We start from the raw sequence: 13940 nt of genomic DNA on the forward strand, positions 1-13940 counted from the left end.
AAGAAATGTCTCCTCACCTCTGTCCTAAATGGTCTATCCTGAATCCTCAGACTGTGACCCCTAGTTCTGAATTCCCCCACCACTGGGAACATCCTCCCTGCATCTATTCTGTCTAGACCTGTAAGAATTTTATAAGTCTCTATGAGATCCCCCCTCATTCGTCTGAACTCCAACAAAAACAATCTTAACCTAATCAATCTCTCCTCATACATCAGTTCCACCATTCCTGGAATCAGCCTAGTAAATCTTCGCTGCACTCCCTCGAGAGTAAGAATATCCTTCCTCAAAAAAGGAGATCAAAAACTGCACACAATACTCTAGGTGCAACTGCACCAAGGCCCTGTATAGTTGCAACAACACATCCCTGCTCCTGTACTCAAAACTACTCGCAATGAAGGCCAACGTGCCATTTGCCTTCTTTAACGCCTACTGCACCTGTATGCTTACCTTCACTGACTGGTCAACAAGGACATCCAGAACATCTTGATGTTCCCTATGTAGCCCTGCCTCTAAAAAAGTTAGGGTAATTTCCCTAGCAGGACAGTACAGTGGTTAGCACTACTGCCTCACGGCACCAGGAATCTGGGTTCAATTCCGGCCTTGGGTCTCTGTCTGTGTGGAACATCGCTCGACAGTCACCAGGCAAGACTGTTCCCTTCCTGTTGGCGAACACTTCAGTGGTCACGGGCATTCAGCCTCTGACCTTCGGGTAAGCATTCTCCAAGGCGGCCTTCACGACACACGACAGCGCAGAGTCGCTGAGCAGAGACTGATAGCCAAGTTCCGCACACATGAGGACGGTCTCAACAGGGATCTTGGGTTCATGTCGCACTATCTGTAACCCCCGTGACTTGCCTGGGTTTGCAAAACCTCACTTACTGTACTGTCTGGAGACAATACACATCTCTTTAAACTGTGATCAGTGCTCCTACCACTCACATTGTCAGCCACTTCAGGTCTTGAACAGCAGGTTAGGTGTAAGGATTCGCATTTTAATCAGTAATCTCTAAACTGTCTGTGCTTTATATGCTCTGTCTGAGGCCAGAACTCTCCATTCACCTGACGAAGAGGCTGTCCCCTCGAAAGCTTGTGAGAATATTATCAAATAAATAGGTTGGACTAAAACCTGGTGTTGTCAGACTTTTTACTGTGTGGAGTTTGCACATTCTCCCAGTGTCTGTGTGGGCTTCCTCCCACACTCCAAAGATGTGTGGGTTAGGTTGATTGGCTATGTTAAATTGCCCCTCAGTGTCAGGATGATTAGTATGGTAAATAGGTGGGATTTGTGGGGGGTTGGGTCTGGGTGAGTTTGTTGTTTGTGCAGGTTCGGTGGGCTGAATGGCCCCTTTCTGCACCATAGGGATTCTATAATTCTTTGAAATGAGGCCTCAGGACCAATTTCTAGGTACCCTTGGTCCTCTTGGTTTGAACACACATACTAAAGTCTGCTTGTTGATTGCATGTATTTCCACAGTCTTTGCTGTCACAAATGTTAACCTAAATAGTTCCTACACGTTGATTTGTCTTTAATTTGTCCCTCAATTAATTTAATTTGGTTTCATTGTTTAGTCAAAAAGATTGAGTTGTCTTTAATCTCAGTTTAGCACAAGCCGCTCCCCCCAACCCTCCTCAGTTTCACCTCCCCAACTGCGATGCATCGGGAGAACAATTCTGCCTTTAAGAATAATTGGCCTCTGTTTTTGAGTTGGGCACTTCCTGGTTGCACTGGGTTGTAAAGGGAAAGCATTCAGTGGGTGTGGCGTTGCTGTGGTTTAGACAGGGATGGCATGGGTCACACGCAGGCGGCCGCTTAGGTCCCTCAATTCGGATGAGGCCACTTTTGTCCAATTCGTGAATCGGAGCCGGCGGGTTGCGAGACCTTGGTGGATTAACTTTGAGGGATTTCCGCAGAAATACGATGACATCCCGCCAGGCGAAAGTCTGCTTATGTGCACGTTTCGGAGTGAGTAACTGGGGAATGAACCGTGCAGGAAGTGAAGCTTTAAGGTTTACTTTGCTCTGCTAAACAGACCTCATCCTCTTAGAAATCGACAGAGGGTTGGATAAGCCCTGTATAGTTTCCCGTGTAGACCTGGAACTACTTCAAGTATTAAGTGTTTACTTTCAAAGGCTGTAGTCGGTCATAAGTTGCACTGACTTTCAGTATAGCTGTGAGCGTTATCTGGGGCTAAAAGCAAATCAACTGATTGAATATCTGATTTGAATAAGTCTAATTTTCAAAGTGTATTTTTGTTGGGCATCATAGAACGATGCAGAAGAGGCCATTTGATCCAATGAGTGCTCTCTGAGAGTATCTGACCCAGACCCTCTCCTATTTTTGATAGTTGCTGCAATATTTTGTTTATTCATTTGTGGGACATGGCTAGGCCAGCATTTATTGCCCATCCCTAGATACCCTTGAGAAGGTGGTGGTGAGATGCCTTCTTGAAACACTGTTGTCCATATGGTGTCGGTACACCCACAGTGCTGTTTGGGAGGGAGTTCCAGGAATTTGTACCAGCAACGGCAATATATTTCCAGGTCAGGATGATGAGTGGCTTGGAGGGGAACTTACAGGTGGTGGTGTTCCCATACATCTGCTGCCCTTCTTCTAAATGGAAGTCGTTGTAGGTTTAAAAGATGCTATCTAAGGATCTTTGGTGAATTGTTGCAGTGTATCTGAAACATCCTCGACTGCTGTTCAAACTCACCTAACAAGGTGACTTGTTCTTTTCTTGGCTGGGTTTCAAGTAAAAACTCTGCAGGGGATTCTCCATTTTACAGAGTAAATTCAGAATCAGTGCAATCTCAGAAATGTGTTCATAATTTATGCAGCAATCATGGTTGAATGTGCAAATTTAATGGCCATATTTAAAAGCTGTTAAATAATCCAGTGGCATGCTTAGAGTTTGGGGGGAAATTATTATATAATTTGGTACTTGATGAAGTTTTCCTCTACACTGTTTGACCAGGGAATGTACACCTGTGAACAATGAGTGCAGTTGGGATCACTTTCATGAAAAAAAAATTCAACAGATTTTCCTTAAAGGAATCCTTAGGCATGAATCAGAATGAATGGAATTGAATCTGCACTGACACATGAAAGATCGTAACCTGCTGACCTAATCCTCTTGCCAGCACTTGGCCCATAGACTCGAATGTTATGGTGTGCCAAGTACTCATCCAGGTCATTTTTTAAAGGATGTGAGGCATCTCACTTCTGCCACACTCCCAGGCAGTGCATTATTGTGATGGAAGAGTGATAGAAGTTCTGTTTCACAAACCCAAGCACTAATGGAGGCTACGAATTAACTTTGTACATGTGAGAACAAATTCAGGCAGGCAGAGGAGGCTGCTGAGGTGGGATTCAAATCTAGGTCCCCAGAACATTAGCAGAATTTCTGTATTAATAGTCTAGTGATAAAACTACTAGATCACCACCTCCCCTCATCAGCCTGGACCAGCAATAACAGAGGCAATGGTTTTCCAGTTGTGCTGTGTTACATGAGGACTCATCTAAGATGTGTTTCATGGTCTGCAAAGACACTAGCAAACATTGCCTCCAGAAATGGCATTCTACCAAAAAATGACACAAAATTAGAGATCAAAGAAAATGCCCCTTCGCTCCTAGCTTCCATCTGTATTGATAATTAATTGGCAAATCTGTCTACACTTCCTGCTGTCTTGGCAAAGCAGCCAGCCCCATGCACCCTGGACATTCTCTCTTCCACCTTCTTCCGTCGGGAGAAAGATACAAAAGTCTGAGGTCACGTACCAACTGACTCAAGAACAGCTTCTTCCCTGCTGCTGTCAGACTTTTGAATGGACTTGCCTTGCATTAAATTGATCTTTCTCTACACCCTCGCTATGACTGTAACACTACATTCTGCACTCTTTCCTTTTCAATGAATGGTATGCTTTGTCTGTATAGCACACGTGACAATAAATCAAATCAAATGGGTACATCTGCTGTTGGTGATTTGGTAGAAAGTGTATGCATGTGAATTTTAGTTTTGCCTGATGCCTCCATAAAATTAGCTTACTGATGACCACTGTCTAGGTGCACACAAGAAGTAAGGCCATTTGAGTGAACTGTTGACTGCCAGCCAAATGGACTAGTTATTTAGCAATGGAGAAGAGGAATCTCCTTTGCAACCGGAATAGAAAATTTTGGAAAATCTCAGCAGGTCTGACAGCATCTGTAAGGAGAGAAAAGAGCTGACGTTTCGAGTCCAGATGACTCTTTGTCAGAGAAGTACTGCTTTTCTGTCTGACAGGATTGCTGTATTTTCTCTTTTGGTTTCAGGTTCCAGCATCTGCAGTAATTTGCTTTTATCCGGAATCTCCTTTGTGTTGGAACTCAACTCTGCCAAAGGCCAGTCAAAATACATTGCAAAATGAAGTGGTAACAAGGCCATCAGCAAGATAACATTTTTATTGAGGCAAAAGTGATTTTTAAAAATATATTGTTCCAAGTATTTTACTATAATGTAGTTAGATATCCAGCTGCTAATTTATGGACTAGTCGGTGTGTTTATGCATTGAATAGAAGCATGAGCATTTTTACAGCTGTTTTGAGTTGAGAAAGATAGTGAATGCATAACAAAACAGCTGAAAACGATGATAGCTTTTGATGTGGCCAAGATTCAGTTGGAAAATAGCATTATCTTGCACCAATCTGATGCAATACACTTCATCAACTAGTTTCAGAATTCAAACATTCTTGCTTTATAAACATTACTTTTGGATGTTGAAGAGGGGAATTTGTGCAATAATAATTGTGCGTGCCAGCAATACGATTGTCAGTGCAGACCCATCCCATCAGTAGAGGAGATTCAGTGCTGTTTTTCTATTGTGTGTTGCATTATCAGGGAGTTGAATTGCTCAGCATCAGGAGCCTTGGACAACTTTGCAGAGTCAATGTTGGAACAGAATTACTGATTTGATTTGACTTATTATTATCACATGTATTAGTGTACAGTGAAAACTATTGTTTCTAGTGCGCTACACAGACAAAGCATAACGTACACGGGAAAGGAGAGGATGCAGAATGCAGTGTTACATTCATAGCTAGGGTGTAGAGAAAGACCAGTTTATTATAAAGGCAAATTACTGCAGATGTTGGAAACTGAAACCAAAAGAGAGAAACGCTGGAAAATGTCAGCAGGTCTGGCAGGGGGTCATTTGGATTTGATAAAAGGTCATCTGGATTCAAAACATCAGCTCTTTTCTCTCTTTATGGATGCTGCCAGACCGGCTGAGAATTTTCCAGCATTTTCTCTTTCGGTTTCAATTTAATATATGGTAGGTTCACTCCAGTCTGGCAGCAGGGAAGAAGCCGTTCTTGAGTTGGTTGGTACGTGACTTGGTAGAGTAACTTTTTTTTGGCACGGTAGCACAGTGGTTAACACTGCTGCTTTACAGCTCCAGGGTCCTGTGTTTGATTCCTGACTTGGGTCACTGTCTGTGTGGAGTTTGCACATTCTCCTTGTGCCTGTGTGGGTTTCCTCTGGGTGCTCTGGTTCCTTCCCACACTCCAAAGATGTGCAGGTTAGGTTGATTGGCCATGCTGAAATTGCCCCTTAGTGTCCTGAGATGCATAGGTTAGAGGGATTAGCAGGTAAATATGTGGGTAGGGCCTGGGTGGGATTGTGGTCGGTGCAGACTCAATAGGCCAAAATGTCTCTTTCTGCACTGTAGGGTTTCTATGGTGACCTCAGACTTTTTCCTGATGGAAGAAGGTGGAAGAGAGGATGTTTGGGGTGTGTGGGGTCTTTGATTATGCTGGCTGTTTTTCTGAGGCAGTGGAAGTGTAGACAGTGATTGGATGGGATGCTGGTTTGCGTGATCAACTGGGCATTGTTCAACCTTTTGTGGTTTCTTGCTGTCTTGACAAAAGTATCGTGTACTTCTAGTTGATGTACATGAAAATAACAGCAGCAGCAGGAGGTCTCATGAGACATCAGATACTGACATAAACAGTCCATTACTTGATGCCAAATTCATTTTCGCTTTTTTTCAGCTCATCCATGGGTTTTTCGGGATGCAAACACTGGAGACAAATTGCTTATAAACAAGGATGAGATATATTTTCCAATGTCAGCGCAGTATGATGAAGATGGTCCTATTTACACACCTGTTAGTATTATAGTTCCAGGTAAATACAGCATAAACAACTTCACCTCCAACTGAACTCTCACCAATCACTGGCAGTTGGTCTGCTATTAGTTTGTAGACCCACTGTCAATGTTGGAAATGTCTGCATTTGTGAACATCTTGCTTTGATAGCCAAAATGACATCATTCATTTATTAATTAACCTTTTTCCAACAATTGCATTGAAATATTTCTCTACTAAGTTTAAAAAAAACTCCCCTCAGTTCCATTATAATTTAGGTGGTTTGTGTCATTTCACCATTCAGACCACAATCAAAGCCATTTTCCAGCCTTCCTGATTTCTTCCTGTCTCTCATTTCTTCTCTCCTTGTGATTCTTTGGATGACCTCATTGCTTCAGCAGTTTCGAGCTTCCTGGCCCTAGCTACCTTGTTTTCACAGCAGATCTCCAACTCGTCTACACTTTCCTCCCGCGCCAGGTTTATCTGAAAGCTCTCCTTTGAACAGAGGTCCAAATGATCTCCATCCATCACCATCCTCCTCTGCCTGCCCGAACTTGTTCTCACATTGAATAATCTCTCCTTCAACTTCACTGACTTCCTCCAAATAAAGATGTTGCTGTGTGTACCCACATGGGTCTGAACTATGGCTGCCCTTTGGTGGGGTATTTGGAACACTTTGTTCCAGTCTTATTCTGATTTGCTTCACTTGCATTTCTTTCCAGTAGATTGATCAATGCCACTTCTTGGTCTCACACTGAACTGAAAAACTTGGCCTTCTTTCCACTCTTGTCTTACCTTTTTTATATGGTCTGACTCTTCCCTTCACCTCTCTGGCTCCATTTCTGGGGATAAGTTATCAACCAATATTCACTGAGCCCACAACTAACTTGACTATAATTCCTAGTATCCCATTTCCTGTAAGTACTCTTCCATTCCCAGTTTCCTATCCCTGTAACCCAATGCACTTACCCTAGCTAGTCCCCCTGACTCTAAGGGGCAATTTAGCATGGCTGATCCTCCTAACCAGCACACCTTTGGACTGTGGGAGGAAAACGGAGCACCTGAGGAAACCCTTACAGACATGGGGAGAATGTGCAAACTTCACACAGACAATGACCCAAGCCAGGAATTGAACCTGGGTCCCTGGCGCTGTGAGGCAGCAGTGCTAACCACCATTGCCACGGTAATAAGGTTCCCTTTGTTCTCACCTCCCACCCACCAGCCTCCAAGTTGTATAGATCACCCTCTGCCATTTCTGCCTCACTAGCATCTCAAAGGGACTACTCCCTACACATAACCCCAGTCCACTCCTTAGTTACATCCAACACCCCTCCTATTTAGTGCAGAAAGAGGAGGTGCAACAGTTGCCCTTTTCTCTGCTCCCTTTTCACTGTTTAAAGCCCCAAACACTCAAGTCAAAAAATGATTTGTTAAAAAAAACTTCTTTCAATTTTAGGGGCAGATGGTAGCATAGTGGTAATGTCACAGAATTAGTAGGGTCAGGCTAATGTCCTACGTCAGCTAGTGGAATTTAAATTCTGTCAACAAATCTGGAATATAAAGCTAGTCTAATCGTGACCATGAAACTAATATCAATTGTCATAAGAATTCATCTGGTCAAAACCCAATCTGTCAGTAGCCTTCTTTAGGGAAGCAAATTTGCAGTCCTTACCTGGTCTGGCCTACTTGGAACTCCAGAGCCACAGCAATGTGATTGACTCTTGACTTACCTCAGGAATGACCCAACAATCCACTTGTCAAGGGTAATTAGGGATGGGCAACAAATACTGGCCTTGCCAGTGACTCTCACGTCCCTTTAAGTTTCTTTTCTGCTTTGTTTGTTTTCTGTTTTGGGCGGTTTTCTTTTTAAAGGGACAGCCCCTGGAAAAAAACTTGTCTCTCTCAGTTAATTTGATTTAATTTATTTGCTTAGCCAACAAGATTGGCTCCCACATCCCACAAGAGTAAGAGAAACGACTATATTGTGTTTTCTGCTCACAATGTGTTTTTTTGTTTATTCATTCATGGGACATGGACGACGCTGGCTGTCCAGCGTTTATTGCCCATCCCTAGTTGCCCTCGGAGGGCAGTTGAGAGTCAGCCACATTGCTGTGGGTGTGGAGTCACATATACCCCAGACCAAATAAGGATGGCAGATTTCCTTCCCTTGAGGACATTACTGAACCGGATAGTTTTTCCGACAATTGGTACAGGTTTCTTGGTCATTAGTAGATTCTCAATTTCAGATTTTTTTAAAAACTTGAATTCAAACGTCACCATTTGCTGTGGTGGGATTTGAACCTGGGTTACCAGAACATTAGCCGAGTTTCTGGATTAATAGTTTAGTGATAATACCACTAGGCCATCGCTTCCCCAGAGAATAAACACAGGGTGATCACTTTGTGGAACACCTCCGTTCAGTCCATGAGCTTGTCATTTCAATTCTCTACCTCGCTCCAAGGCTTGCCTTGGCCTGCTATAGTGTTCCAGTGAAGCTCAATGGAAGCTCGAGGAACATCGCACACCTTTCTATCTTTACAGTCTTGTGGGCTCAGTACCGAGTTCAACAATTTTATATTCTCTGCTTTGATTTGTGTCCCTTTACTTTGTGTTTGGACAGCTGCTATCCTGCCATTCGTGCCTCATCTAGACATCTTTTGTTTCTTGCTCCATTAATAAAATCCCTACATGCAGAAGGAGGCCATTTGGCCCATTGAGTCTGCACCGACTCTCTGAAAGAGCATCTTACCCAGGCCCTGACCCCATTACCGCACACATTTACCCCCCTAACCGACATATCATGAGACACTAATGGACAATTTACCACGACCAATCCACCTAACCTGCCCATCTTTGGACTGTGGGAGGAAACCCACACATACGTAGGTAGTACATGCAAACTTCACACAAATCATCCAAGACCACTTCCCTTTGTACCTTTTTAAACGCTGCTATTTTCTGTCTTGCTCTCACCTATCACAGACTCCTCCCCCTGCCCCATCATTTGATAAAAGCTAGAAATATAATAGGATTTCATCAGCTCTGATGAAAGGTCACAAACCTGAAATATCTATTGTGTTTCTCTCTCCGCAGGAGTTTTCTGAGTATTTACAGCATTTTCTGTTTTTTTTTATTTCTAATGCGTTAGCTGGCTGCAGTTGGGGATCAGTAGGGGTATTTCAAATTACCTCAATGCTTATAGTTAGGCTGAGAAAATAACATCAGCCACAGATTCAACATCTCATTACTATCCCGTCATTGTTTGAAATGGGTGATAAATGGTTAAAAATATCTCATTACTGAAAATTGAGCCACGGTCCCAAGATCAGAAAGAAAAATAATTTTTAAATATCCCTGGGTTGCCCAGTCCTTCGAGTCCCACTGTGGGCTAAAGGGCATTTGGCTCACGGCCAATGGAAAAATGTTCTCATTCCAGCCTTATTCCTGAGGACTCTGTGCCAGCTGCAGAATCATCCCAAAGGCATTCAGTCCAGATCCTAAATGGATTTTGTTTGTTGCTGTCTTGGATCGAGCTGCCACACTGGGAGACATGAGTTAATTCCCAGAAAGTGAAACATTCAGAGAGTGCTGACCTCACCGATACTGAGCCTGAATTACTTTATGGGGAGGCAGTGGCGTAGTGGTATTGTTACTGGACTAGCAGCCCAGGATACTGCTGTGTACCCGGGTTCAAATCCCACCATGGCAGATGGTGAAGTTTGAATTCAGTAAAAATTTGGGATTAAAAGTCTAATGATGACCCACTACTGATTGTTGTAAAAACCCACCTCGTTTGTTAATGTACTTTAGGGAAGGAAATCCTTACCAGTGTTGGATCATATGTGACTCCAGACCCACAGTGATGTGGGTCTTAAATGCTTTCTGAAATAGCAAGGACAGTTAGGGGTGGGAGTAAGTGCTGACTCAGTCAGTAATGCCCACATCCCATGAATGAAGAATAAAAAAGACCCATCTGTCTTTTCCTCAAACATATGAGGGTTGGGGGTAGAATTACTGTGGGTTTGCTGCAGATTTCCTTGTCATTACTGCAGTGAATGATCGACACAAACTGCATGAGAAAAGCAAGATGAGGGAAAACTTTGTCATGGGGAAGAACATAAAATAATTCCTTTTGTGTATACACAAATCTGAAATTTGTTAATTACTGGAATTTAGGAGCAAAATCCTGATTAATGTAAAAATAGTGAATTATTTCCTCTTGTCCAGAACATTGAGGATAACTAGAGCAATTCTCCACCATTTGGCTTGGATTACCCAAATCATTGCAAACTATGATTGAATGCATAGTAGCATATTTATCGTGCTTACTGGAAAAATCCATATTTTGTCTTGAGTCCAGCAGTTTACTTAGTCATTGGCCCTTAGAACCATTTCAGGACCCAAGTGCTTAGCTTGCACCATTGGTTGACAAGCCTGAATCTTTAAAACATTTAAAGCTCAACACTATCATCCCAGTGTGGTAACAAACTTTTCTCTTTACAGTGTATTCACTGAAGGACTGCTGTCTGCAATATATTCGTAAACGAGTGAAGTCGGAAGATTACACAAAACTGGAACTCCCAAAGACATTGCACACTGATCTCAGGAATTCTCCAGATCTGCTGAGAGAGATTGAAAACTTGAGCACTAAGTACAGAAACAGTTAATAACCTCAGACTTAGTAGTACACCATTCCCAATAGGGACAGATGATAATGTTTTATTTTGCCATCTCTATCTTGTTTTGCCATTTGAGATGAACCTGTCTTTATTCTCAACATTACTTCTGGTGACACAGTGGTTAGCACTGCTGTCTTATAGCACCAAGGACCTGAGTTTGATTTCCAGCTTGGGGGTCACTGTCTGTGCAGAGTTTGCATGTTCTCCCTGTGTCTGTGTGTGTTTCCTCCACACTCCAAAGATGTGCTGCTTAGGTGCATTGGCCATGCTAAATTCTCTGTGTACCCAAACAGGTGCCAGAGTGTGGTGACTAGAGGATTTTCATAGCAACTTCATTGCAGTGCTAATGTAAGGCTACTTGTGACAAGTAAATGTTACGTTATCTTTGTTAATGTGAGTTCGCTGTGTACAAATTGGCTGCTGTGCTGTTTGCATTTTACAAAAGTGACTATACTTCAAAACTATTTCATTGGCGGTCAAGGACTTTGGAATGTCAGGCGGTCATGAAAAATGCTACATAAATACAAGCCTTCCCCTTTTTTATGGCTTTGTGAAATTATGAGTAACTTTGTTTTGCTGGAGTTTCTCATTTTTCAAACCATTTTGCTGAATGATTTCAGATTTTAAGATGTTGGAAATTTTTTTTACTCAGTCATTGGTCTCCTGAGAATTATGTGTCATGATAGTTCTGCCCTGCTCTTGCACAGCACAGTGGTTAGCACTGCTGCCTCACAGCTCCAGGGACCCTAGTTTGATTCCCGGCCTCAGGTCACAGTCCGTGTGGAGTTTGCACGTTCTCTGTCTGCTTGGGTGGGGGGTGGGGGTGCTCCAGTTTCCTTCCACAGTCCAAAGATGCGCAGGTTAAATTGATAGGCCATGCTAAATTGCCCCTTAGTGTCAGGGAGAATAGCAGGGTTTAAAAAAAAACATGGGGCTACATGGACAGGGCCTGGGTGGGATTGTTGTTGGTGCAGACTTGATGGGCCAAATGACCTCTTTCTGCAGTGTAGTGATTCTAAGTGGGCAGCAGAGTTGCATCCAAAATTTAATGAACTTATTGCATAATCAATAGAGTTGGTAGACTTTGCGCATTCTGTCTGCTATTGGAGAATAGCAGCCAGTCTGCCATTTGACCTAAACTATTGAGGGGGTGCTACAAGTCGATCATAGTACCATATAGTGCAGAAAAGTCCTTTTTGGTCCATCGACAGAAGTACTTGTTTTGTGATGATGCGACCCTTGTTCCTGTCTTACTTAGGCTGTCTGATTTGAGGAGATGGGGGGGCGGGGCACACTGCAAAACATTTTGAACATTGCTGGAAACTCCCTTCTTAATACATTTGTGTATCCCTTTCCATGTGCCTGTTCTGAGGACAGGCTCTGGACGTTTGAGAATTCTCTAACGATGAGAAAGATGGAACACAACTGCACTCCCTTTTTTTTCTCTCCATAACATTTGGGGAAATAAGAGGTTTTTTTTTCTGGATCCAGGAGAAGAAATATTAGGTTAGTGTTAAGAGTTAAATATTATTTGCACAATAATGATCCATCTTCATCTTATGAGGCAATGCATCAACAAAGCAATCTTCAGGTATTGATTGTTTTTGACACTCACATTGGTCCTTTTTCAGTCAGTTCCTCACAAGGAGCAGGTTTTATACTATAAGCATGTCAACTTCTTCCTTTTCCATCTGTTTTTCTAGAAAGCAACACTGTCTTGCTCTGGGATAGCATCCATTTGAATCAATGCATGCCATCCAATCAGTTTTTGTAAATGTTTCTCATTTTGGGTGTTATCACTTGAATTTCCTGTCCTTAAATTGTATGTTATTTAATCATTAAACTATGTAAATGTGATTTATTAGCTCTTTGTATTTTCTCTGCTTTTTATTGTGTAATGTCTACACTTCAATACCTATTGGTGCCAGAGACACTATGCAGCTGCTCTGTGACATTGGGTTAGAACATTCCTATACTTGTCTTGCTGCTTTATCCGCAGCCTCCATGAGGTTACACCCTGTTAGAAACACACCACACACATTCCTGTGCCAGAATTCTCTACCTATTCGTGCCCCACTGCCGCTGTCAGAGGACAGGGAATTTGGCGCTTAGCCAAATCTCCATTTGCTGCAGCAGGATGGGAGAATCCTGCTGGCGCAAACAGAAGGAGAATGTCCCCAGTCACCCATCATCAACAACAATGTGCATTTCATATAGTGCCTTTAATGTGGTAAAATGTCCTGTGACACTTCACAGGAGTGTTTCTAAACAAGATTTTGACATTGACCCACATAAGGAAGTATAAGGACAAATGGTCAAGAAGACAAAGGGGTTTCACAAGCTGTGCGATGAGTGCTTTAGGGAGGGTATTCTGGAATTGGAGTGCAGAAATCACAGTCATAGGGCTGGAGATTACAAAGATGGGGATAAGTGAAACCATAGTGATTTGAGAATAAAGGGTTGGAATTTCTGCCCAGACTCACCGTGCTGCTCTTGTGCTTTTCAATGGCATTTTCCTTTCCAGTCCAGCTGATGTCTATGCTGCTTTTCGTGGCTCACCCACTCAGGAACTTATCACGGGGGGTCTCTTTTGCTGGGACTAGAGGTTCCTGTCGACGGGAAGGACTAACTCCAAAATAGAGACTTAACAATAACTTCAGACTGAGTGCCAATTCCAGTTAAACTACTGAATAGAAAACAATCTGAATAGATGTTTCTCTTTTGATTCTGAGACATCTGACAAAGCGATACAGGGCAATCAATTCGAAGGTACACTTTGATGCTTTATGAGCACTGTGTGCTGCACTGTATCCAATATATGGAACATCATTGTGTAGTTGTGTTCAGTAAATTTTCACACGTGCTTTTCTTAAGAAAAGAAACAGTGAAAACATGACAATCCTGTCATAGAATGCCTATGGTGTAGAAGAGGCCATTTAGCCCAACTCTGAGTATCTTATTTCCCTCCCCAACACCACAACCTTATATATTTTCTGTGGCTAATCACATCTTGGGATACTGAGGAGCAATTTAGCATGGCTAATCCAGCTAACCTGCACATCTTTGGACTGTGGGAAGGAACCCATGCAGGCATGGGGGCCCATAAGACCGTAAAACATAGGCCCATCGAGTCTGCTCTGCCAT

The 13940-nt window shown here is 42.8% G+C and overlaps 1 protein-coding gene across 1 annotated transcript; it reads left to right on the forward strand.

Annotated features, from left to right (window-relative positions):
- Positions 1 to 1727: 1727 nt before the first annotated feature.
- Positions 1728 to 11717, forward strand: vhll (von Hippel-Lindau tumor suppressor like). The gene is made up of 3 exons (XM_080191734.1): positions 1728 to 1963; positions 6023 to 6157; positions 10621 to 11717. Exons 1-3 carry the CDS (start codon positions 1783 to 1785, stop codon positions 10782 to 10784), a joined length of 480 nt encoding a protein of 159 aa, XP_080047860.1. The 5' UTR covers positions 1728 to 1782; the 3' UTR covers positions 10785 to 11717.
- Positions 11718 to 13940: the final 2223 nt, after the last annotated feature.

Source organism: Carcharhinus amblyrhynchos, chromosome 6 (assembly GCF_965287045.1).
Source record: "Carcharhinus amblyrhynchos chromosome 6, sCarAmb.v2.hapA, whole genome shotgun sequence".
NCBI lineage: Eukaryota > Metazoa > Chordata > Chondrichthyes > Carcharhiniformes > Carcharhinidae > Carcharhinus > Carcharhinus amblyrhynchos.

Coding starts and splice junctions, on each gene's coding strand:
- vhll (XM_080191734.1), top strand. CDS start 1,783: ATGGCATGGGTCACACGCAGGCGGCCGCTTAGGTCCCTCAATTCGGAT. Junction 1,964..6,022: donor GCTTATGTGCACGTTTCGGA/GTGAGTAACTGG, acceptor GCTTTTTTTCAG/CTCATCCATGGGTTTTTCGG. Junction 6,158..10,620: donor TGTTAGTATTATAGTTCCAG/GTAAATACAGCA, acceptor TTCTCTTTACAG/TGTATTCACTGAAGGACTGC.